Genomic DNA, 24,734 nt, shown 5'->3' on the forward strand with positions numbered 1-24,734 from the left:
GTACTTTTGCATAGTGGATCCTGTTGAAAAAAAATTTTTTCCCCTGTTATACGGCTAGCTCTGCTACAGGTTAGCCTACTTCACGTCAAAACATAGGCTAAGCCCCTGTATGAAAAGTTTGTAGGATACGCCACCCTTGGCGTAAATATCAACTTTGGCGTTTCTGAGGTGGCGTCATAAAAAGCGCATCTATGAGCCTATAGGATTGGGTTTGGGACTTTTGGGTAGCCAGTTTATGAAAAAAGCTTGCTATGATGCTGCTGATTTAAACCTAAATAAAGCAAGTTATTCTCAACGTACAACAACAATATTGATACCATCACATGGAGAATTTTGTCCTGGATAACATAATTTTAAACTGCCATGTTTAGCTAAAAATTTTTTAAGTAATTGCAACTTTTTTGCAGTGTATTCAGTTTGAGTATGGAGTCTATGTAATTTCCGAAAGTGTACGAAAACAAAATTTTGCAGTTTCACACGTAATCTTGCTGGTTTTGCCGTTTTCAGTTTGCTTGATTTTTTAAACGTAGACATCAGATGTTTTAGTATTAATTTATTGGAAGAAATTTTAGTAGTAAATTTAGCCTTATTCTGCAAAACTCTTCAAACATCACAGGAAGATGCTAGGTAAACTAAACAAATTGCTTCAGTCATGCAGTATTTGAAGATTCAGTCTCTGGTGCGTAGCATTTGAGAAAATGAGTGGTATACAGGGAGATTATAGTTCACTTTAAACAAGCTAAACAAAATAACTGCGTCCAAGCTAAATTTGATTGGAAATAATTAAGAACCGACGATAACATGGAAGCTGACTGGCCGATATTGCTTTTTCTGCCTGTTTCCCTACCAACTATGAAGACTTTTCTAAATGGAAAATATTTTCATTACGACACGTGCATATTGTCTCAATTATTTCTCAATACAAAGGCAAAACAGTAGGAAGGTAAATGTGCTTGTTAAATATTTTATTTTAATATATTCGCTTTAAATTGGTATATAAATACTTTTTCAAACACATTCTATACTGTATCCTACTTTTCCATAGACTTTGCGAAACGTAATTTGCTTTTGATAACAATGCATTTTACCATAGAAGATCTTTTTTCTTACACTGGCTTTGCCGCATACCAATTCAAACCCAAGCAGAGAAAAGCGGTTAAAAAAGAAACTTACAAAAAAGGTAACTCCAACATAGTGGAGAAATCAATGCACTATGGTTCAAAAAAAGAGCTCTCTAGCTTGTTTCCTTCGTGAGATATTACAGCTTTTTGCCCAGGACATCAAAATTTACTTTTAGGCCTGAACTTTAGATTTTTCTGAATTGGGTGAGTTTAATGTAATGGATTTTAATAATTATTGTACATACAGACTTGAAATTTGGTGTACAGTTAGGAGAAGAATCATGCTTGCTACCTACAATGACTTTATTATATTGAACAAAAAGTTATCATTAAAATAGCAAATTTTTTGGAAAATTCGGACACTGGCTTCCCGACCCTACAAAGCATAGGTTCTTAACCGGTGGGCCATGACTCACTGGTGGGCCACAGAGCTATTTGGAAAATTGTAAAGTTGGTGAAAATTTTAGTTTTATTTAGTTGGTTACAATTTTGTAACATCCAAATTAGCATTGTTGTTTGATCAAATTATATGATTTAAGTGATAATGATTTATATGATTTTGTGTCGCCAAAAACTCCAGGTCCAGGTCCAAAACTTAGGTGATCAGCATTGAAAGTGGGCCACGAGCAAACGAAAGTGGGTCACGACTACAAAAAGGTTAAGAACCCCTGCTACAAAGGCTGCAGCCTGCAAGTGCAGTGAAATTCCCTTTAGCGTCATCTCTTGACTGTGACATGGTATGGATAAGCAAGCAGGGAAAAGCCACCAGTGATAATGCAATTTTACTTTTTGCAATTTCATTTGACATTTGGAGAAAAAAAAACAGCTAATGCTAAAATTAGCATAAAAGTTTATAAAGTGAACTTTTGGAAAACACACTTGTCAAAACTTTAAAATAATCAGTTTAAAAGTACCGAGTACTGATTAAAAGTTTCTGAAAGACAACAATTCTGTACTTTTTTCCAAAAGAACCGATGGTACCAGTATCGGTACTGAAAAAGTAGTGTGCTACAGTAATTCGGTACAATAGTACATCCCACCTCCATCTACCGTACAGCATACGTGATGGTAACCGCTATAACACAATAAAAAAATAATGGCATTAATTCATTTTAGGAGATCTATATGGGTAGCATTTAAGCTTAGACTAGTTTAATCGGTAATTAACTGCTATTAATATAATAATTTTGAAGCTGTTACGGTATTTTATAGAAGCCTTACTGATATAGGCTGTAGCTTAGCTGATAGCCCAGCAGGCGACCAAGACCTGTCTGGATAAAATTCTGCTCAATGAAGATTTGTTTTGTACATGTAAAGATAAACATTGCATACGGACATGCTTTACCCCAAATAAATTTCAGAGCTCCATTCATTTCGGATGACCTGACGCCCAGACATAATCAAGACATCTCTGCGCATCAATTTTCGTTTTCGTATAATCCAAAAAAGTTCAACAGAACAATCTCTTGTGAAAAAAAGGAAAGCAAATTGCGGGTGACGTGGTCAAGCTCGAAAGGCTTGCGCTTGGAAAGAGAATTGATTATTGAGACATTTGAGAACCCCGAATATATTTTGCATCAAGACGATGACCTCGACCAAAATGATTGCAATGTATCCGGTGAAGTTGTAAATTCTGTTGGCAGTAAGGCAAATTTGTTACCAGAAACAAACATGTCTCACAGCAGTGCCCTTTGTGATGTGAAAGAAACCAAAACCAAAGAGCTGTGTGACCTGGCGGATGGAATCGTACCTTCACAGGAAAGCAGCCCATCCATGAAGTTTTCTCTATCAGATACTCCAACATCCTCAGCAGCTAGCAATAAAGGAAACGGACCAGCTCATTCTACTACAAAACAATTGAGAAGTATCTCGTTCTTTTCTGGAAATCCCACAGTTGATATAACTAATGGTATTATTCATCTTTATAAAATGAATTCAAAGATATCTGTAGGTGCTGACTTTCCTTCTCCAGAGACAGATACATTGTGTATGTTATCTGTTCCCGCATCTATTGATGCTCATGGCATTATGGAATTTGTTGCTCCCTATCGAGATGTGATCAGTAGAATGCGAATTATCCGTGACAGGACCCCAAACCAGTACATGGTATTAATCACCTTTGTAACGCATCATAATGCATGTGAATTTTTTCTAAACATGAACAATCAACATTTTAGCTCCCTGATGCCGGAGGAGATTTGTCACCTTGCTTTTGTGGCATCTGTTGAGGCCGTTCCAACTTATGAAATGGAGAGAAAATCTGAAATGGGTTTTTTGCCTCCACCCAACAGCACAGAACTTCCAGACTGTATGGTTTGTTTGGAAAGAATGGATGAATCTGTTCAAGGACTTCTCACAATTTTATGCAACCATTCTTTCCATGCAGCATGCTTGCAACAGTGGGAAGATTTATGCTGTCCAGTTTGCAGATACGTGCAAACGCCTGAGCCTCAAAGCGATAACAAATGTATGACATGTAATGCAAAGGAAGATTTATGGATTTGTTTAATTTGTGGCAATGTTGGCTGTGGAAGATATACATCTGAACACGCACAGCAGCATTTCATGGAAACTCAGCATAACTATGCTATGGCGTTAAATGATAACAGAGTATGGGACTATGCTGGAGATTACTTTGTGCATCGTCTCTTTCAAACCAAGGAGGAAGGAAAGTTAGTAGAAAAGCAACTTGAAGGTGGTGCAGACCATGATGTAAAATTGCAAACTATTGAACATGAATGCATGCGTTTACTTACTAGTCAATTGGAATGTCAGAGGAAATATTGGGAAGAGCAGGTTATTCTTGCTACAAAAAAGGCAACTTCAAACCCCAACGAAGCAGAGTTGGCAATGGAGAACACTATAAAAAGATGTAAAGATCTGGAACTACATACACTTGAACTGAAAAAAGAGAAGGATAGTTTGTCGCAGCGCAACAAACACTTGTCCACCAAGATGGGTGGGGTATTAAGAGAATTGCAAAGTGAACAAGAACTTAACAAAGCATTGACACGAAATCAGGAAGATTGGAAAGCAAAAGTTGTTGAAATGGAAAACTGTTGTAAAAAGCAGGAAGATGAAATAAAAGATTTAAAAGATCAACTTAGAGATGTAATGTTCTATATTGAAGCAAGACAGAAGATACAATCTGAAACGGACCAGGTACAAAGTGAAATAAAAGATGGTCAGGTGGTTCTTGGCCCATCAAGAAACAGTAACCAAAAAGAACGGAAAACAAAGAAAAAATAACGTCTATCTGACAAAATATCAAAAATTTTGTGAATCGATAGATCTGTACATTTTCCCATCTATGATCCATTTTGATATGATTGTTCTTCATAAAAGAATGTTACAAACTTGCATACATGTTCAATTGTTCATGTATAGGCATGTGAAATTGTTTTACATTTACATTACTCACTGAAATACACTTGAGTGATATTGAATTCGACAGTTAGTTGTTAAGTTATTACTAGATTAATCGTTAAGTTATTTGCCACCATTTGGTTGTTGTTGGTACAATACTCGGTTTGAACTTGAAATTTGATTCATTTAATGCCATGTAGAAGTGGCCATGGTAAGCTGTAAAGTGCTGTTGCAATCAGATAGATGCTAATCTTATTCCGTCTAGTAACGGCACCTCTTTTCATTCTGTATGAACTTTTTTGTGGAAGTGTTTGTGATTAAACGTTATATAGATCAATCACTAATTTATCGTTACTATTGCATATTACAACATTATTATTTTACTCAAATATTTTCAAACCTGGCTTGCAAGAACGTGTTTATGCCAATTTCAACAACGCATGTCGTTAAATTATTGTCATGTTAGTTATTTTTGTTTTTGCCATCGAAGTTGTATTTTGTAGTAATCTCACCAGGCCCACTACAGTCAAAAAAAAAAATAAGCGCGCAAATAATTAAATATAGCAGGAAGAAACGGTAAAACTCCAAATTCGTTTCACTACTTCCAGTTGTTTGTTGGTCATGGTCAAATGCATTACGCTGTTAACTAAAGTTTGTTCCAGCTAGTAGTGTTCCTGGAAAAAGTGGACGAAACTTGTATTGGCCTTGAAGTCTTACCCAGCCCGAGTTTAACTATTATTGCCCTGACTGTCGGCTACTAGGGCGTTGGCCTTACAATAATGCGACCCGTGTTCCCTACGCGCTCGGTGGCGCTACCGCTGTAATGCCCTTGGGCAAAGCCTCTTGTTCAGTGGAATAGTTATAAATTCAGGCAATATGATATAAAAAAAATTAAAAAACGAATTATAAAATGTGTGGCAATCGAAACTTGCACAAAATATAGTTCGGTAATTGGGGCTCGATCACTGGGTTTTAGTCGTGCAAAGACCTTCCTCATTCAGAGGACTAAGATTACCATACCACCAGGGGTGGGATTCAAATATTTTAGCATACGGTTCTCTCATTGGCAGCATGCCATATTGATCCGGTGCTAATATATTTAGACCTATACATACGCCTGTAAACAACCGGTTCGCGAAAGTCATTAAAATTCCTAGAACCGGCTGAATACTACCGCTTTCGACTCGTCAAGACTTCAATTCTACCAAAGGCCAGGACATCTCACTAGCCAAAATTTAGTACCATAACATCCAAAGTGATTAAGCGGAGTTTCGGGATGTTTGTGCGGCTTTGGTCGCCAAAGAATGATAAATATGAACGCTCATAGCTTAATGTATACTGGATATGTCGGATATACATGTGCTGCGAGAGGCTCGTTCCTGCGAAACGTGACGGAAAAAGACTGTTTGCGTTAGAAGCTACACAGACGGTCTTTTTTGAGTGTTTCCGCTTTAATGGTCGAGAAAATATGTTGCAATATACCGCATATCTTACTCTGTCGCCTAAATTTATTTTGAGGGGACTACTCAAATGCAATGTATAGAATATAGCTCCATGCGCATATACAGTTAACTTTCATAATAACTTGGATATTTATCAAATGGTCATTGTGACATGTCCCGCATATGAGAATAGTTGGAGAGAAATAGGTTTAGAGAGAGATGAATTTTATGCAAGAGCGTTGATGTGTGACCGACCAAACGGGTGTTTTTCAGTTTCACCATTAAGCCCTCAGCCTTCATTGTTTCCAGTGTAATTATGTTAAAGAAACGTTTGAAACCCGATAAAAGATCAACAAGAAAGGTTGGCATGTCGTTGTTAGCCTACTTGTGTAGCCTTACAAAGTTAGTTGATTAACTTGATTGTAGTAGATTGTAGCTCACGGACAGTGTCGGTTTTGGTTAATTATAATGAGCTTTTTTCCCGTTGAGAAACTTTCGGTAGGTGACGGTTCTACACTAAATGAAAATTGTGAAGACAGTTAACATGTGATATATAAGCACCAGCATAAATACAACAAATCTTAAGCCAGCAATAAAAAATACGATGATTTGCAAGTATAAGACTATAGAGGCATAGATAGTAGCAAGATGTCGGAATTGTTATCACAAAATTTCAAGAGGAAATTGCACACAAGTTAAAAAGAAATATCGAATTTCTTTCAAGCATGTGCATTTAACGTGATCTTATACACTTAAGTAATTTTACTTCATAAGCTTTAGGTATAAAAGCATTGAAAGAATAAATTATAAACGCAAGTAAAACGAAGTGTTTGTTATTTTGATTTTTGAATTTTGACATTCAGCAAAGTGAAATTATGTGAAGTAGGTTAGAACAAAGACAATTATAGTGGTAGAAAATATTGCCCATAACCTACCGTTTTTTTGTTGTATAAGGTCTGACATAGTTACTGAAATAATCAAACAATCTGTGACCTTCTTTAACATATAAGCATTCGTGATGTTAGTGCTTACCAGCCTATTTGAAATCCGTCACGTAGATCAACTGGGTAATTTGTTTATAGCGTTACAAAGATATCTGCACCAAATTGTTCTCTTCTAGTTACAGTTTTTCGTTTTTATTTCGTGGATATTCTTTGTGTAGGATTTTCTTCCGAAATTTGGAAAGAAATTGAAGTTGTTTTGAAACGTCAAAATTTTTCGACCTTACCTCACTCCACCTGTGATGGCTTGCCTCCAATTGCACTTCTGCAAGACCGTGATGATCCTCGGTAGTTTCACAGAAAACTGCTGAGAAATTGTTTTTAAATTTTTACAATTCAGGAATGCCCTTTAGATAGAATTAGGCTATGTCGTCCAGAACCTCAAAAATTTAAACAAATTTTGTAAAATCTAGAAACACACTGTTAGTTACGATCACCAAAAACCTGTTAACCATCGACTTCAACGAAACGTCTACTGACGATGACGTCACACAACATCGACGCGTGAGTAATGGTACAAATTATCGTATAAAATATATAGCTCACATTTAATAACTCAGAGATTCCTGTTTTTGCTAACTTTGTTTTGTATATTTAATCGGTACTTATGTTTTACTGGTTGTAGAACCCGATAGAAAATTCCGAACAATTTGCTAAGAATATTTAAGCGTGTATCGAGATTGAATATAGAAAGATTATTACGTTACAGCATCTTAGCAATTCTTTGATTATCATCAAAATTCATGTTGGCATAGTTCACACTTTAACGCACATTCAGCGACATAAGTTATGTAAATGGAGGTATACAATTATACGCACAGGAGTAAGCTATCGTACTTTTAAGCAGAATCAAGCAAATGATTTTAAATTTTGCGACGATCTTCTAAGGATCAACAAACGATGCATTATTGCGTCGCAACGTACCGTTTGGAATTCTCTAACTTGTAAGTCTTTTCTGTACTTAGCGGGCACAAGAGATACAGATCAAGCTGGAATCGGTTCTACCATCATGCATCATCAAGAGGTAAGTTGCAGGAATTCCAACAATTGTATGGTGGCGCTCGTAGAAAAGTTATTGCGTTTAGGACATGTCCACTACAGCGAGGAAGAAAGATCTGGCAATATTCGGAACTTGGAGATGGAAGAATATCTGAAGATGATTATACGGAAATACTGTTTGATGAGAAAAGTGACTATCAGCAGATCACAATCGCACGATCAGAAGAATTTGGAAACGTTTTGTTACTGGATGGCCTAGAAAGTAAATCTCGAGCTAAGTTGGAAGAAAACTTTCCAAAATACGCTTTGTTTAGTCTTAAAATGCCTGTACACTAAATGCGATTGCGTTGCCGTCCGACTACGCAGCCGCAAAGCGAAATAGCATAAAAACACATGTGCTGGTCTACCAGTCGTTTTGACACTGGACGATTGGTCTCGCGCGCACACGCATTCGCACTTGTCTGAATGCTTCAAGAGCGAAATTCGCAGATGACACAACCAGGTTGTGATATGAGGTGGAACGCAGAAAGCAGAAGGTGTAATAGAAATTTCGGGATGTAAGCCTACAACAGGTTATAGACAACTTTCAAATTTTCACTTCTTTACATTAAAAGTCATGTGACTTAAAATGAAATTCTTTTGTTTGGTTTATTAATTATTCATAAAAGGCCATATTTTAACCGAATTTGCTTTATCTGGTCCAGTGCTTCATTGTCTTCAGAATTACTATCCGTGCGTGACCAACAGCAATGTTTGAATGTACGGCAGCGCGTATAACCAGTAACAAGGCCACCTTGAAAGGCATGTGACGATACGAAACATGTTTAATCTTGTGCTAATGCTTGCGAATGCGTTGATGTGCGGCAATCGTGTTCAGTGTGCAGACAAAATCGGACGTTATCGGACGTTATCGACGCAAAACAAGCAAGTTTGATCATTGTCTTGTTTTCTGAAGATCTTTCTGAAAATGATAACATATATACAAGTACTCTACTGGGATTGGACGAAGGACTTTGCTTCACAGATAAAAAAATTCTTATCCTTGGAGGAGGCGATGGAGGTAAGAGATCTTGAGATAAAAACGAGAAAAGGAAATTAAACGCTTTTATTCATTCTAGCTGCTTTATATGAACTTCTCAAACGATCGCCTGCGATGGTCACAATGGTTGAAATCGATGAAGTAGTTATCCACGCATGCAGGGAACATTTGAGGGGATGCTGCGGGGATTCCATGGATAAATACAGGGGAGAAAATTATGAGGTACGCGAGCGAAACATTCGCTCAATGAGATAACCTGAAAACTGTTTATGAATTTCGTATAATATCTGGTTTTTATAGATAATCATCGGCGACTGCATCGAATTATTGCGTCAATATTCGGAAGAAGGGAGGAAGTTTGATTACGTTATCAGTGACATCACAGACATCCCAATTGAACCGAAAAATGACATAACTAGTGATAAGGTGATAAATCAATTACACTATGACATCACTAAACTCATTGAGATTTTAATTCAAGAAAGATTTTTCTATTCAGACGTCACAAGTTTTCTTTTCTGACGTCAATGATTCAATCTGGGTGTTTTTCAAGCAAGTCTACAAACTTTGTTTGAAAGTTACCACTAATGATGGATACCTAATGACGCACGTATGACCTAACTTTGAAATAGCATTAGGTACAATATTTTGAAGCGTATTCTTTTTATCTATATAGTTATACACGATGCTATCAAACTGTTTTGTGTTGTTGACGTCACTATAGGTTGGGGCGTCATCAAACAAACGTGCAATTGAAAACTTCGAACGAGAAACCTCAAAACTCGATAAAAATTTGAAAATGAAATATTATCACAAACATATTCCTACATTTGAAGACAGGCAAGTATATATATAACCGCATAACAGCCTACATTAACGACGTTCAAGGTTTATATACCGGATCTTTTGAGTTTTCCCCTTTCATGTGTAACTACTGTAAATTGAAAAACATACCCTGTGCTACTGTAACTCATGTTGACCAGGTGGACATTCTGTCATATCAAGAAGAATACAGCGCAAAAGACGGAGTGCGAGATAATTGACTGTGTTTAATAACTCGCCAAGTTATATCAATTTTTTGTACGGAAGATGAAAAACTTGATGAAAAGTTCATCTTAGAAAGATGCGGTAATTTTAATACTGTAGGCTACCTACAAAGAATTTTGTGTTACTTTTGCAATAAAAGGATATGATGTCCAAAAAAATTACCTCATGATTATGATTCTTACATGTTAACATAACCACAGTATTTTGGACCAATTAAAGACCATATTCATCTAAATAGGAAATAAATTTAACAGAAATAAAATTGAAAATGTATTGCATTGCGAAAAATTGCGATGCTGTTCATATATATCCTATACTATATAAGTTTAGCCTATAGAAATTATTGCAAAATAATCATTAGCCTATATAAAATTTCTTAATCCTAATGACAACATTTGATATTTTTTATTGTTCACTTTGCTGATTCATTCTTTATAGATATAACCGGTCCAGTGCTAATTTTATAGGTATCGGAGCTTTGTAGGGCCTGAAAAAGTCTATAATACTCTTTTTATATTTCTATATTATATACTGTTTCCGTATTATATCACATTTTGTGTTTGTATTCAATAATTATCATCATAAAATGTTTGTAAGTTTCAAGAAAAAATCATGCATTTGCTGCTGAAACTCGCAGAAGTGTCGGAGCGATGTTAATAGGCTACTGCAACCGTCAGTACTTTGTTAGCACAGCTAGAAATCGAGCCGGGCTCGCTAATTTACAAATTAGGCACCCTAACGCTCCGCCAACGAGTCAAAAAACTGACGATTTTGTAGCATTTGTCATTTTCTCATTGGAAAAATCTGCATTTGTCGGCTCGGTAACCGAGTTGTTCAAGAGGTAGGCCTAGTCTCGCAATACATGCGGTTCGTGTCCTGTTTTCGATACCCAGTGACGCTATTGGCCCCCCAGTGTGTTGCCCTTGGATAAAGCATTAACGACGTACACTTGTTCTTGTTCAATGGATCTTATGGACAATTCTGAATTCTATCAATAAGTGGTAACTTACTATATAAAATCATAAAACCAAAATTAAAAATGCTTGAGAATCGGAACTTGCAAAAAGACTAGCTCGGTATTCAGGGCTCGAGCGATGAGGTCTTACCGAATTTGTTCCGGCTTCCAAATTTTTTTCGGGCATTGTGACATAAAGGTTTGGCATAACTTATCATAATTGAAAACCTCCGAGATTGGCGTTGGGTTCAGGAAAAACTTAAGAGGTTACCAGCTTAATTGATAAACAAAGTTTTTCATCAAAAAATTTGCGCTGAATCATGCTACATTTTACGTCACAATGCCCGGGACAAATTTGGCATTACACTGATTTCAAATCGTGCAAAGAATTTTTCCCATCCGAGGATAAAGATTATCATATCATGCCACTATAAGCACAATTTAACACTATAAGCTTTAAACATAATTACATTGAAATTTAGGACATCAATTGAAACATTTCGTATGATTCGACAAACACACGTTTCTAATGCTACGTCAAATAGACGACACCTCGTTAAGGTTCCACTACGTTGTTAAGGAGTCAATTTCCTTTAGGAAGACAATTTTAAGCAGGCAACACTGTGTTTATTATGATGTCGCGGCCAAATCGTCATATTAACAAAACTAAGAATTGTTTCAGTCCAATGAGCATCTGACTTTAACGTGGGTTGATTTGTTATTGCTTTATCGATAACTTGCAGGTCAAGCGCACGGTTTGAATTTGATGGAGATTGAACCTTTTGTGTTTTTCAAGTATTTGTCTTAACATTTTAAGCTCAAAAGTTTTATGTATATGAGATATCTATGGTTCGAATACAAGAACGGGGATTTTCGTCATTTCTTTTAACATGACTTTTTTTAACATGACTTCTCTGCAGAACAAATTGTCAAATTGTTGGACTAGCTTAAGTACTTAGGCAGTAATCACAGCGAAAACCAGCGAAATTTCAAAATAGGAACATTGTGTTTCAGTAATTGACATTTTTTTCCAAGTATGCAATTGTTCGTACAATGCTGTGTTGGCCATTTAAAGCAAGACTTTTCAAACTTTTTTGTTCGGTCACACCATTCAGAAAGAAATTTCTATACGTCTCCTTGATAGGTAGCCTACACATTAATGATATTAAAATAATGAACGTCCCATCATTCGATAGCTCAGACATCCTAGTAAAGAACTGACAGAGTGAAATTCGGAGTTGCTCCTAAAAATGCAATAAAAATGTTTTTACTAGCCTATAAGCCTAGGCTAGGCTACTTCTAATATTTGTGTGAAAGTTACAAAAACTTTTGTTTCTGATGTATTAAGCCAATTTGTTTCACGACCCCAAAATGGTATTGCAACCCATAGTTTGAGAAGCTCCGATTTAGAGCATATTTTGGAAAGAACTTGAGTTTTATGCAAAAGATCCAAGGTAACTGAAACTTTGGGAAGTGACTCTATTACCGTAATAAGCCTAGACCTACAATATACACACTGCACAGGCAAGACTAAAGTCCAGCAGATTTCAAGAAATTGATCTGTAGGCCCAGTACGTTTTATCAAAACTTTCAGGGGTTCTGTTTTTTGGGTCACTATGTACTAGAGATGATCTTGTACAAATCCAAACCTGAATATCACCTTATTCACCTTCTAAGGAGATTTTGGTGAACACGAATTGCACCAAGCAACAATGACAATCCTGAATACAATATTATTTATTGATAGCCTAGGTCTATTGACTTTGGTAATAAATATTGTTCTAGTTAGGTGGCTAAGCTAAAAAAAGGTTAACATTTTTTGTAACAAAGATCATTTACACGATGATTTTGCTTTCTCGATTGCCATTAACATTGGTTTGAAACAAAGCAATTTTTCTTGTGATTGTATCATGTTATAAGCAAGATTTGGCAACGTTTGTATGAAGTTCTACCATTTAATACGAATAGGTTCAAATAGACATTGTTTTCATCAACTTCTTTGCCAACCCGAATGTTCTCCGAGACACCCCTCAACGTTGTCCAATATTTGATACACCTAAGGAGCTGAGGAAGATTTGTGTGCTCGTGAGCATGATTTCACATTAAAGTTTTCCATGCTTTACAGTTTTGTTCCGAGTTAGAATTACTGATGTCTAAAGCTAATCCAAGTTAGTCAAATCCATATGGTAAACTGATTTAAGTTTAAGCATAGCTTACAGTAGTGTTCGTCTTTTAAAGGGTAATTATGAAAAAAGTTACATTTACAAAACGACCTGCGAAAGGAGGTGCTGTACAAGTGCATGGCACTGTTGTCTCACTTCACAATGGGCTACTCCTAGTATCAACTGGAATCCCATCATTGGATTCGGTATTAGGTGGAGGTGTTCCCCTTGGAAGTGTTTTCCTTCTTGAAGAAGATGTACACACTCGCTTCTCTACTCTCTTAACAAAGTACGTGCATCTTTTGTATGTTTACCGCTAGCAAGCCAAAATAATGATTTGTAGCAAAAAATTATCCACATGCAATTAGAAATGGGCATTCTAGAATTTTAAATCTGAATCTTAAACGATTCAAATCCAAAATGCCAATTTATTTTGAATAGTTGGAACCGAAATGATCGCAATCACCAATAAACCAAAATAAAACTGCCACATGCATTTTTTACACTTACTGCTTTCGTTGCGGTTACTACTGAACTAACGCGCTGCGCCGATTTGTTATCTTGTGAGTCACAAGCATAACAGTGTCATTTCTACCGTGCGCCACATGCAGTCAAGCATAACGAAGTCATTTTTTGCCTTGCGCATTGCTAGCAGTCGAGCCTAACGTTAACGAGGTTCGCATATAATATTTTGCTTATTTCAAACGCTGCCATTACGCGCCTTACGTATGATCAGTTGTTGCTTTTACGAAGTATCAATAAATACCACAAAGACGTGTGTTGCTGTCTAGGCTAAGTTGGGAAAGCAATTAAGACACCAGAAAGTTTTTAATTTGTACCTAATAAGGCACAGTTTCAATAAGTAAATTCAAAAATAAAATTAATGAAAAATGCACACTATCTCTTCATGTTTTAAACATTTTCAAAGGCTATTCTAGAATAGGATTCAAAATTTTAAGTTTGATTTAAATATTCTGGAATATCTAGTTATTTTAGAATGGCCATCCCTACATTAATTTGTTTTAGTAACTAAATGGGTTATAATATATATTTATAAGATACATATAAATATTTTTACACAAGAGTGTAACTACCTTCACAACTTAAATGCTATGATTGCTGAACATAGCATAGGTTGCAAAGCGTAATTACAGAAATACATGCAGCACATACTTTTGTATATATTTTACCTTTTAGCTGTCTCTATAAAACTTGATGAAATAGATATTAGCTTTATATATGCTCACAGCTGAAATTTAAATATTTTGTGTATGTTAACTTTTCCCTTCGGTTTGTTACAACATTTTTCATTTGTGTAGATATTTTTTAGCTGAAGGGGTGACATCTGGGCACGGTCTTTATGTGGCATCTGCAAATGTGAACCCCAATGTGCTCCTTAATGCTTTGCCAAAACCAACTTCGATGTCATCCACAAGGTCGTCTCAACAGAAAAACGATAATGACATGAAAATTGCCTTCATGTACAAGGACTTGCCCAAAAACCAAAGCTCTTTGTCTGGAGTGTCTAGATATGGACACTATTATGACATTAGCTGTAACATGGACAAAAGTGAAGTTGAAAAATGTGATCTAAAATCTTTGCGTTTGACTGATGAAATTTCATATGGAGAAGGAAAAAATGACATGTTTAGGTATTTGCATAAGAAGTTATTATGAAATTTTATGACTCCAAGTAGAACTGAGGGAAGTACCATTGTGGATGTTATGTTGCAGGCAGTCATGTGCTCTTAGTTAAAAGTAAAATTACAGTGATATATTTTGGTTTGTCAGTTTGTGTATTTTTGGAACTCAGTTTGTATATAAATACACTACCTGTCTCTAACCTAATAAATGTGTCAATGCTAGATATATGTCACCTTTATATGTGTATTATACATTTATTAAACGTATATAATATACCGTAGTTATCCTTGCAAATGCATGTCTATTTTCATTCAGGTACACGCTGAAGCATCTCAAGCAATGTATTAACAACAGCAGATATGAAATGCCACAGAAAAATTCAGGCGACCAGCAACTAAACGTCCTCAGAGTTGTCCTCCCACATTTTGCATCTCCACTTTGGTGTGGTGACAAGCCAGATAACATACATAACATCGTCAGGTTTCTGCACTGCCTGCGAGCTGTAGCACGAAACTCCATGATTGCTTGCTTGGTCACTATACCAACTCATCTTTATCACGAAAATGAGGTTGCAATGATCCGACAACTTGTCGATACTTCTGTTGAACTTGAGGCTTTTGTTGGAGAGAAAAACCCAGTATTTAAGCAATATCATGGTGAGTGTTTTATGTTTTTACAATAAAGTGATTTATATGTATTTTATTATACGTTAAAAAAAAATGGCAGAGTGTGATAATTTTGTGATAAATATCTATATCTACCTCAAGAAATTTTCTTTACGTTTTTCTTGATAAATTCAACGCTATATGTGATTTTGATGTAGGCTACACCTGACAATGATATTATACTTTCTTTAGGACTTCTCAAGATACACAAATTGCCAAGATTAAATTCGTTGGTAAACTTCGTCCCGGACTCATTTGACCTTGCATTTGAATTAAAAAGGACTAAATTTATCATCGAATACATGCATTTACCTCCAGACATCTCGGAAACTGCCAGTAGACAGGGAATGGATGAAACCAATGATAAACTTCACCCGCGATCTGCGTGTGGTGGTGTGTCTTTAAACAAAAAGCTTGACTTCTAGCAGCGTTATATGGTGCTATTACATTAACGGGTGCACATCGCCGATTTTAGTGGTGACTAGCCTATTAGTTTTAGTTGTTGTGGCTTTTTTGGAAAACTTTTTACGACGCTGTTGAGTCAACTTCTACCTTCACAGAATTTTGTTTTTTCAGCAAGGCAATTGGGCGGCGTGGTCATAAGTTGGATGCGTCTGGGTTTGAGACACTATTGCCCAATTTAGTACTGCTTTGTGTTAACATTTAACAATCATTTTCTTTTACATATTTTAACCGGAACTGCCTTGTCACTAAATACTACTTTGCTGTGAGACTGCTTAACGTTGGTAAATAATTTATTGCACTAACGCGTTGGCCATTTTAACAGCAGAATTGTAATGGCAACAGCGCCCCTATTATTAGGCTGACTTTTACAGAAAAATCCGCTGTTGAAAGTAGCCAAACTTAAGCAATGTTTGTCCAGTTTTAGTGCGTCATGTGCAGTATATTTCCTATTTTCGAGTTGCAAGGTTACAAGGCATATCGTGATAGGTTATCTCCCCAACTTGTAACTGTTATGAAAATAGCAGTTAACTTGGTAAAACTGTGCTTAATGTCAAATTAATTTTCGGAAGCGTTTGAAGGGTGTGAAAACACATCAAAAGTTTTCAAGCGATGCTAGAAATAATAAACCTCGGAAACCGTTGTATTAGATGATTTTTTTTTTATTTTCGAACTAACTGCTGTATGTAGCCTATACTGTGTAGTTGAATGACTTCGGACTTCGTCAGTGCATGACTTCAGATGAAACATCAACGCCCTGTTTGGCAAAACGTTTTAGTACTTTATCAGTTATTTATTCAGCATTTGTCCATGGAAAAATTTTTCCGGGGCGTTTTCTGTTGATTTGGCTTGTTGTAAGTCGGGTTCGTTTAAGTTGAATTTAAGTTTGAAAATAATTCAAAATGTTAACAAAAAAGTTAGTTTTACAGCATGGAAAAAAAATTTGGGCCCGGATTTTTCTTCACACTCTGCCACATTTCAGTCGTAATTTCACTTTCTTCACAGGAATGTGTGTACACGCACAGTGCTAAGAACTTCTTGCAGCGGAACTTAAAAAATGATGACTATCGGAGAATGGCATCAAAAGATGACTTAGATTTATTCAATAGATTCAACTATCGGACCTAAAATAATTCTTCGGGTTCGGGCTTATATTGTCCAGTTCAGTTTAACCATATGAAGACCGTTTACAACTCTGTTTGCCTTGATGTGAAGTAATCGACTTATTACCAGACCTGGAAGCGCATTTCACTAAATAGGAAGCAATTTTGATTCGCGTCCGAAGTAGTTAGATTTGCAATCAGACGTCAAGATATCTTTCTATTTATTTTGATCACATAACCATCGAAAAAACACCTGCCCGTTGATTCAAAAATTTTTAACCACAGATTTTAGGAAGTGGTTTTTCACATAAAACGGGTAACCATGTTGAACAAGGAACGTCCACAGCTTGCGATATTGGAACATTTGGCCAACTGATAACAGCACAATTCTCTCTTCTACCACCTTGTGGTTCATGGGGATGCCAATGCTGTACCTCTCTAGATGAAACTTCTCCATCAATCCAGACCCACTCGCCTTCTTGTGCGTTGTCACTAATTCCGATCCAAACTTTACGAATAGATTGAAGTAAGGCATTCCCGACATTTCTGTTTATAAAAACGAAAGAAACCACAGATACATATATATGTAATATTATGATATAGGCCTAATTATAAAATAATCACATTAAATAAATGATTATAGGCTAATAAGTAGATCACGCATTCTGTTAAACATAGGCGATTAGATTAGGAGAAAGGGTATGCTAAAAGTTGATTTTAACTATTTACGTTTTTCTTGGAGTTAGATTTAGATAAGAAGGAAGAATTAGGTTAGGTTTAGGTTACTAGGCTATGTTATAACATCCAAGTTAGCTAAAAAAAGCTGCAAAAATACATTCGAATGCACAATTTTTCCGTTGAAATAATGGCAGCCAGGCGTAATAAAATATAAGCTACAATAAATCATAATTCAGGTAATAGAACATCTTTCGATCTTTCTTTAAACTACAACTTAAATATAGTGAACCGTAGCACGAAAACTACTCTTAATATTTTTACCCCATGCTCACACATGTTTCATGAGAAAACCATTTCATTATTGAATAATAAAATTTTAAAATAAAAATGTTTATAAGTTAGAAGTTGCGTATTTTACAAAAGAATATGTTAAACTGTAGAACAATATTTATTATTGAATTATTTACTCTCTTATCGTCAAATCTCTCATTCCAACAGCAGCCAGGTCTCCACTCAAATCTTGACACAATCTTCTGCTTTCTTCCCAACTTTGTGTTGATGTCATAACTTTGTACTGATATCCGTTAGATGGAGCATACCAACCATCATCAGGCTGTTGATACGGTGCAACTAAACATTTGAAATAAACATTGTTACAAATAGACTCGTAGCGTGGCAATTTGTTGAGAAGATATATTCTGCATGGCTACAAATAACACCCGGAACTTTTGATACCCATGAATATCTGAAACCATGTAGTCTGTTAAGAACAACTAAGCACAGGCTACCTTCGCACAAAGCTGCAACTTTATGCAATGCTTCATCTAGCTGCTTTCTCATGTTGACTAGGTCATCCACTGAAAGACAGTACATAGAAATTTTTTCGCGTGAAAAACTGAATATTTCTGCGTAGATAACGTTTAGCTGCGCATAAAATATTTATCAAAATTTACATACAAGTTAACCACCTCCAAGTCCAGTGGCTTCAATCAAAAATGGTTCTCCCTTGGAGCCTTTTTCACCAACCTCTCCTTTATTCCCGGGACTTCCCCGTTTTCCTGGGTAGCTTGAAGGTCCTCGGATGTTGCCTGGAGCATCCTGGTTGGTGAAACCTGCAAATGCTTCATTGTTCTTCAAGCAAGTGAGATAATCTTGCCCATGGACGAGATAAACAAGGAAAGCAATTGATAAAAGACGAATCATCTTCTTCGTGTTGTGTAAAGAACTTCACTTCTTCTTTGCTGCAAAGTGAACAATGAAGCCATTATCGCTCGATATATATAGAGCAATCGCTTTCCAAATAAGGAACTGTTTTTGGCCGGTTTGGTGAAATGCGGTTGAAGAAGTTCATTTACTATACCTACTTACTCAGCTTTTACATAATGAAACTTTCCCGTTATGGCTAAAATCACAGAAGTTGCGTTTAAAAAGCGTACCCAATTCGTTTTACAACTTTCCGTTATCCGTGTGAGCTGGTCAGGTTAATAAAGGATGAGGTATATATGCCACCCTTGGGAGAATTTCTATAGGTAGTGTTTCTTTAAATAGGAATTGGTTTTACTCGGAAAAAAACAGTGACTTCCGGTTATGTAAAGAAAAATCTTCGATTCGTTATTCTGGCAAGTTCCGGCTGCTTGACGGCTTGTCGCGTTTTGGACGGTTATTGTACCTATCAAGTTGTAACAACGTTTTATTCTACAACCATCTTCAAAACAATTACACAAAGATATAGGAAATTTCATCAAAAACATCGGCCGAAGGTCACAAAACATAGCCGACCAAAAACAGAACCGTCCTTTTCGTACATAGACCAAAAGTACTACGCATCTTTTCCCGGGCAACCTAATTAGCGTCAAATTCGCCAAGATCAAAGAATAGTGGAAAGCGTTTTGTGCCGTTTTGTAATGGAGGAGAGTTTATCTATAGCACACTAATGCCTATCAAACGTTCTTTGTACTGTATGCAGACAATTAACGTGAAAAATTGTTTCCGAGCTAATGGCAAACACTATATTTGAGTAACCCATAAAATACAAAACTATACATTATGCTTATCACAAACACATTGACAATGATATCGTGTGCGCTAGAGAATAACAACGTAAACACGAAAAAACACCATTAACATATTACTGTATATATACTGTGCAAATATCAGGTCATAAATTGCGCCCAGATGTGATTGGCAAAGATGACTAAAAAACACACTAATTAATTGTTATTAGAGTTTATAATATATTTATGCGTATCGAAACAAACTTCATGAAAATCCAGTCGTAAAAATATTACGCATATACTTTGATAAACAAGTAAAAGATTTCTGTGACAACGTCGCTGCAAAATATTTAATAACTGATAGCGACGCCCATTTTGATGGAAAGCTTAATTTGCAAGACATACGTTCGACTTTCTTGGCAATGGTTTCCTTTACGATTTAACAACACCGCTGTGAGATGCGCAGATTGTTATGCTACCAAAAAAGGAAGCAATTTTGCTTTGATTAGAATTGCGTTTGAGGAATTTTTTCTTTGCTATTCCATAAATGGTAAAAGGGAAAACAAATACAAACTATACTATGGCTTAGCAGAAGATGAACGTTCAATTACACTTGTAAAGTTTCCTTGGTGAAGTCGTTTTTCATTGCGGAATGGCCTATCATCATGTCAGATTTGTCAGTTTTCCCAAAAGAATAGAATTCTCGCCGGATTAAATAAGATGGTTCAGGAGAAAGTGCTTCATGGGTGCGCTTGGTGATGATCAAGATTGATTTGTTATGTTTGTGTGATTAGCGCAAATCAAGTTAAAAGGTTAAGATTTTAGATTTTCTCAAAACCTCTGACTTCTTATAACTTCAAGGCCAGCACCAGACACTCAAATACCTTATTCTTAACCAGTGCTCTAGATACAAATGAAATTATATTTTAAAAATATAGTGGTTAATAATTTACTCTGTAGCACTCTGATATCATTTCTGCTATTTTTAAACCTATAAAAAATTGATTGAGGTACTTCTCTGAGTTTGCTCCGTTTTGAAATTTGGCCAAATCAGAAACAAACTCTAAGTCACAGATTTTATGAAAATATTTTGATGTACACTTCAAGGTTCATTTTTGTTGTGTCACTTTCGTTGTACAAATTGGCTGAAGTTGTTCTTGACTGAAGTTTTTGTTTTGCAAAACTGCTAAGCACGGTTAAGTTAATGTAACTTTTAAATATTAAATTGCTGATATACAATATTATAAAAAAATAAGCAATCGATAATTAATAAACGAATCACTTCAATAAAGTGAAAGTTTTTTTCGTTTTGGCAAAAAGTCTGCGGGCATGCTACAAGCAATCATGCCACCTCGTATAGGGAAAGCCCCTTCTTAATAGATGTAGCGTCTTTGCCATAACGATAGAGTATGCGGAGCTGGACGATGTCTTTTGATAGACAGTCAAATTTTGCTCGAGATTTTGATAAATCATTACACTTTGAAGAGCTGTTTACTTATACGAGCTTCGCTTAAGACGATTAGTCTGGGAATATAATAAACACGTCAAAACAGCGTCAAGTTTTATTTTGATTTTGTTGTATTTTTTACCGGAATCTTATTCCGACATATAATGTAAAACAATAAACAAAGATAAGCAAAAGCGTAAGAAACGGAATATTTACTGCCACCAATATAAGTAAACGTAAGACTAATGCTATCGACGCGAAGAGCAATATGACTGCATATATTGCCACACTCACAAACAAAATAATTTAACTGCTATCGTATTCTACTAATTTTTGAAATAACTTCGGTAATTGTGTGGTCCCCATCCTCCACCATTGTGTCTATCTTGAGTTTCTTTTGAATTTCTCTCAGTTCCTTGTATTTCTCCGTCACGTGATGCAATACTTCCTTGATTCCTCGCTCCCCCGACGCGTTGTACTTTTCGAGGAAATCTTCTTCTGTGAATTCTTTGACGGATTCCAGAACGCCGTCTTCGTTCTTCCACCTCTGCGAAGTAAACAAAGAAGTGTTTTTGAATACTAAAAACATTATATCTTGCAAATTTGATAGCAATCTTTAAAATTTAATCGTTCATAAAGATAAATTGCAAAAATTGCAAAAATTGCATAAATGAAAAAAATGAAAATGAAAGCAATGTCATATTCTGTTTTTGAGAATTCTACTTCAACAATAGATTAACTTGTTAATACAACTGTAACCTTTTCTTACCTCCATGACGAATTGCAACCTGGCTAAGTGCGTTAAAAAGTGATCAAAGGCCTCTGGAAATTCGGAATTTGCAATTAAATGCGCGTTCTTACAAATAAGTGATTCTGCCTAATACAAAAACAAACATCACCTTGATTCAGGGATATTGGCGATCTACAAAGAAAAACGCAACAAGCGTAGCCTAAACACATAGTAAAATCATTCTTAAAATACCTCTTTAATACACGCACTCTTTTCATTTAGGCCTACGGTGTATAATGCAATATTCCACATCAACCTGCTTATCGAGAGGATAGAGAACATTCCACACAAACGATCTCCATCTTCTGATCATATCTGCGTCTTTCGTCTCCTGAGCTTTTCGAAGGTAATTTTTCAGTCCACCGTGCTCCCCCATCACAGCCATATATGTTTTCTCTTGGATTAGCCGGTTACCGTACAGAGGACCGTATAAGTCTCTTATCTGACAATTAAGATACATAACTCCAGTCAGGTGGTTGGTTAATTCAACACAAAACACTTCAACCCACAGGTGTCGGTTGTCCCGGGATGAATCAGCCTGGAACCTTCCATTCACAGTAAACAAAATACAATATAGGATTAATTGATAGCTATTAGAGATAAAGAACCTGAATGAGAACGTAATTGATGACGCCATACTTGCCGGCTCACATGCTCCAGCTGGACATCCATTTTAGCGTGTTTTCGATCAAAGTGTAACGTCACTACCCAAGAAACGGCACCAATCACAATTGTTGTTATTATTTTGAATTCGTTGCTCGTTTGCCACCAGTGACGTTTGCCGCCGCCACCCTGACCGCTTTCAGGACTTTCAGACGAACTTGTACCAGTCGACGCAGGTCTTTGGATTTGCCTTGTTGTGGGTACAAAGTTGGTAATTAATCGTTGTGATTTCTGCAAGAAATATAACTGTGTGTTGACGTTGTATTAAAGAAATTCTAAGTTCACAGCATTTATCCCATCAAGAAGCCAATGAGTATGAACACTAACGTTGTAGTAATGTAAAGAACACATAAAGCGTAGTGCGGTTTTCTTTCGTTTTAGAAACGTTTAATGGAGACAAATTTCTCACAAGACATATGATCTAGTCTGGTGTATTGCATTCATAACGTCAACAACAACAACATTTATCATGAAATGGAAGACAATTGACAATATTAGAAGGAAATTTATTCACAAAACCGGAAAGAGAACTCGTGATCGATTATTACCTGCCATGATCTAACGGTTAGATTCTAACCGGACAAGACTTACACAAAGTTCCTTAATCGTGCAATCAAAATAGAGCGCACAATTAGCGCGGTGTTTTTCCTGTGACGTAATACATTAATAAAGGCCTGAAGAGATGTGATTGCGTAATGGATATACGAGTGCATTATAACCTATTTAAAATAGTAAAATATAAAACAGGGTATAATTTGGCACTCTAAAGGTTAACTTTTTATTTTTCGACACTAGCTTATGCTTACGAAAGCTATTTTAAAATCTGGTTAACACGGTTCAGACAACATAACCCATTTAGTCATACTTCGTCAATCAATAATAGTATAAGCGTAGCTTCAAAAGAAACTTTTCAACCGTATTATGTGTCGATTAGCAGCAGTCGTTACCACGCTTCAGTGATCACAACAAGAAACACCTAAAGTTTACGATGATGCGTGACGTCTAATGGGCACACTTACGTTTCGTTCAAATACAGGTACAAGTCTTGCTGTGTAAATCCATTTCCGTAAACAGCTTACTACTGACGTCATTCTCAAGTATTGGCACCTTGAATAACTGCTTGATAAATATATGTCGAATCATTTTGACATGTATCAAATCATAATAATTTATGTCAAAGTTAATGTCAATCAATCGATCATTTTATTATTTGTCATTAGCACGGTGGGGAAGAAAAATTAGTACTAGCTGTTAACCACTGTAATATAACCTGCTGTAAGCCTGTAGCTTTGCACTTTGGTTAAGCGTAGTCAAGGCTAGGACAATATCAAAAGCTGTACACAATTGACAATACAATACAATTGACTTCCGAACAATATAAAGGACCGTGTAGCGAACAATAAGTGAAAATCGTTATACGCTTAAGATTGAGGCGACCTGAGTAGTAAATACGAGGCAAACGGATGCTTAATACTACTTCAAGTCAACAACGTTTACCTAGACTCGTGTACTCTTGGTCATTTTTTAATCATTTAGCCAGGTTATTTTAATTTTTGCGTAGTAATATGATTTGCAATAAGTAGCGATCATTTTCTGATGTTAGTATCCTTACTTTGTCTTAGTTGGCCGACCCACAAGAAGCTTTTTAACCTTACACCTTACACCTTTTTAACCTTACACCTTTAACTTTACACCTACAACCTTACGATTTTGACTTTTCTCCACTATGGCTAACAGGAGTACAGTTAAACTCTAATTATCCTTAATCATACGTTTTGGACTTCAATGTCTTTCTCAGTGAAAAGCAAGTCCTTCTTTCTGCCTCTATTCACAATACGAATAACCCTAGGCTAGTCGCTATTACTTCCTCGTTTAAAACGAAAAACAAAAGAGTGCCTGAGATAGCTTTCGAATCAAGCGCTTTCCTACTTCAGCAAACAATATTGAACATCGCTCTACTAAAACCATCAAAGGTTTTTATCTAAGGTATTTTTACCGTCCATATAAATAGTTCTTTTCTTCCTTCAAGGACAAATGTTATGGGTAAACGTTATGGGTACACGTAGCAATACCAGGTACGTATGTCGTATAAGCTTCCTATAATCTCAGGCAGTGAAGTATCGGACAAAGCCAACGTCAAAAGTCAGGCTAACACC

The 24,734-nt window shown here is 36.1% G+C and overlaps 5 protein-coding genes across 6 annotated transcripts; 3 read left to right on the forward strand and 2 right to left on the reverse strand.

The window, feature by feature from the left end:
- Positions 1-1,536: 1,536 nt before the first annotated feature.
- LOC143452523 (BRCA1-associated protein-like) lies at positions 1,537-4,849 on the forward strand. The gene has a single exon (XM_076953528.1). The coding sequence runs from the start codon at positions 2,412-2,414 to the stop codon at positions 4,368-4,370; it is 1,959 nt and encodes a 652-aa protein (XP_076809643.1). The 5' UTR covers positions 1,537-2,411; the 3' UTR covers positions 4,371-4,849.
- Positions 4,850-6,859: 2,010 nt separating this feature from the next.
- LOC143451614 (spermine synthase-like) lies at positions 6,860-10,617 on the forward strand. 2 transcript variants are annotated; one of them, XR_013114887.1, is made up of 11 exons: positions 6,860-6,996; positions 7,092-7,218; positions 7,344-7,434; positions 7,896-7,954; positions 8,016-8,191; positions 8,885-8,989; positions 9,048-9,190; positions 9,269-9,394; positions 9,468-9,606; positions 9,693-9,808; positions 9,952-9,973. XR_013114887.1 is itself a non-coding variant. In XM_076952314.1 (11 exons), exons 1-11 carry the CDS (start codon positions 6,948-6,950, stop codon positions 10,019-10,021), a joined length of 1,173 nt encoding a protein of 390 aa, XP_076808429.1. In that variant the 5' UTR covers positions 6,860-6,947; the 3' UTR covers positions 10,022-10,617. The 2 variants fall into 2 exon arrangements, 1 of the variants encoding a protein (XP_076808429.1); XM_076952314.1 differs by having other exon boundaries at positions 9,468-9,578; positions 9,952-10,617.
- Positions 10,618-12,729: 2,112 nt separating this feature from the next.
- On the forward strand, positions 12,730-16,552 carry LOC143453182 (elongator complex protein 4-like). The gene is made up of 5 exons (XM_076954361.1): positions 12,730-13,138; positions 13,209-13,421; positions 14,452-14,784; positions 15,092-15,432; positions 15,634-16,552. The coding sequence occupies exons 2-5, from the start codon at positions 13,216-13,218 to the stop codon at positions 15,864-15,866; spliced, it is 1,113 nt and encodes a 370-aa protein (XP_076810476.1). The 5' UTR covers positions 12,730-13,138; positions 13,209-13,215; the 3' UTR covers positions 15,867-16,552.
- A 665-nt stretch (positions 16,553-17,217) lies between these two features.
- On the reverse strand, positions 17,218-18,993 carry LOC143452541 (alpha-N-acetylgalactosamine-specific lectin-like). The gene is made up of 4 exons (XM_076953556.1): positions 18,653-18,993; positions 18,473-18,541; positions 18,152-18,314; positions 17,218-17,552 (listed from the first exon to the last, which is right to left on the reverse strand). The coding sequence occupies exons 1-4, from the start codon at positions 18,885-18,887 to the stop codon at positions 17,282-17,284; spliced, it is 738 nt and encodes a 245-aa protein (XP_076809671.1). The 5' UTR covers positions 18,888-18,993; the 3' UTR covers positions 17,218-17,281.
- A 2,233-nt stretch (positions 18,994-21,226) lies between these two features.
- On the reverse strand, positions 21,227-24,734 carry LOC143451615 (uncharacterized). Its single transcript, XM_076952315.1, has 5 exons — positions 23,598-24,734; positions 22,555-22,809; positions 22,172-22,357; positions 21,895-22,002; positions 21,227-21,672 (listed from the first exon to the last, which is right to left on the reverse strand). Exons 1-5 carry the CDS (start codon positions 23,667-23,669, stop codon positions 21,439-21,441), a joined length of 855 nt encoding a protein of 284 aa, XP_076808430.1. The 5' UTR covers positions 23,670-24,734; the 3' UTR covers positions 21,227-21,438.

The sequence above is a fragment of the Clavelina lepadiformis genome, chromosome 4 (genome assembly GCF_947623445.1).
Source record: "Clavelina lepadiformis chromosome 4, kaClaLepa1.1, whole genome shotgun sequence".
Taxonomy (NCBI): domain Eukaryota; kingdom Metazoa; phylum Chordata; class Ascidiacea; order Aplousobranchia; family Clavelinidae; genus Clavelina; species Clavelina lepadiformis.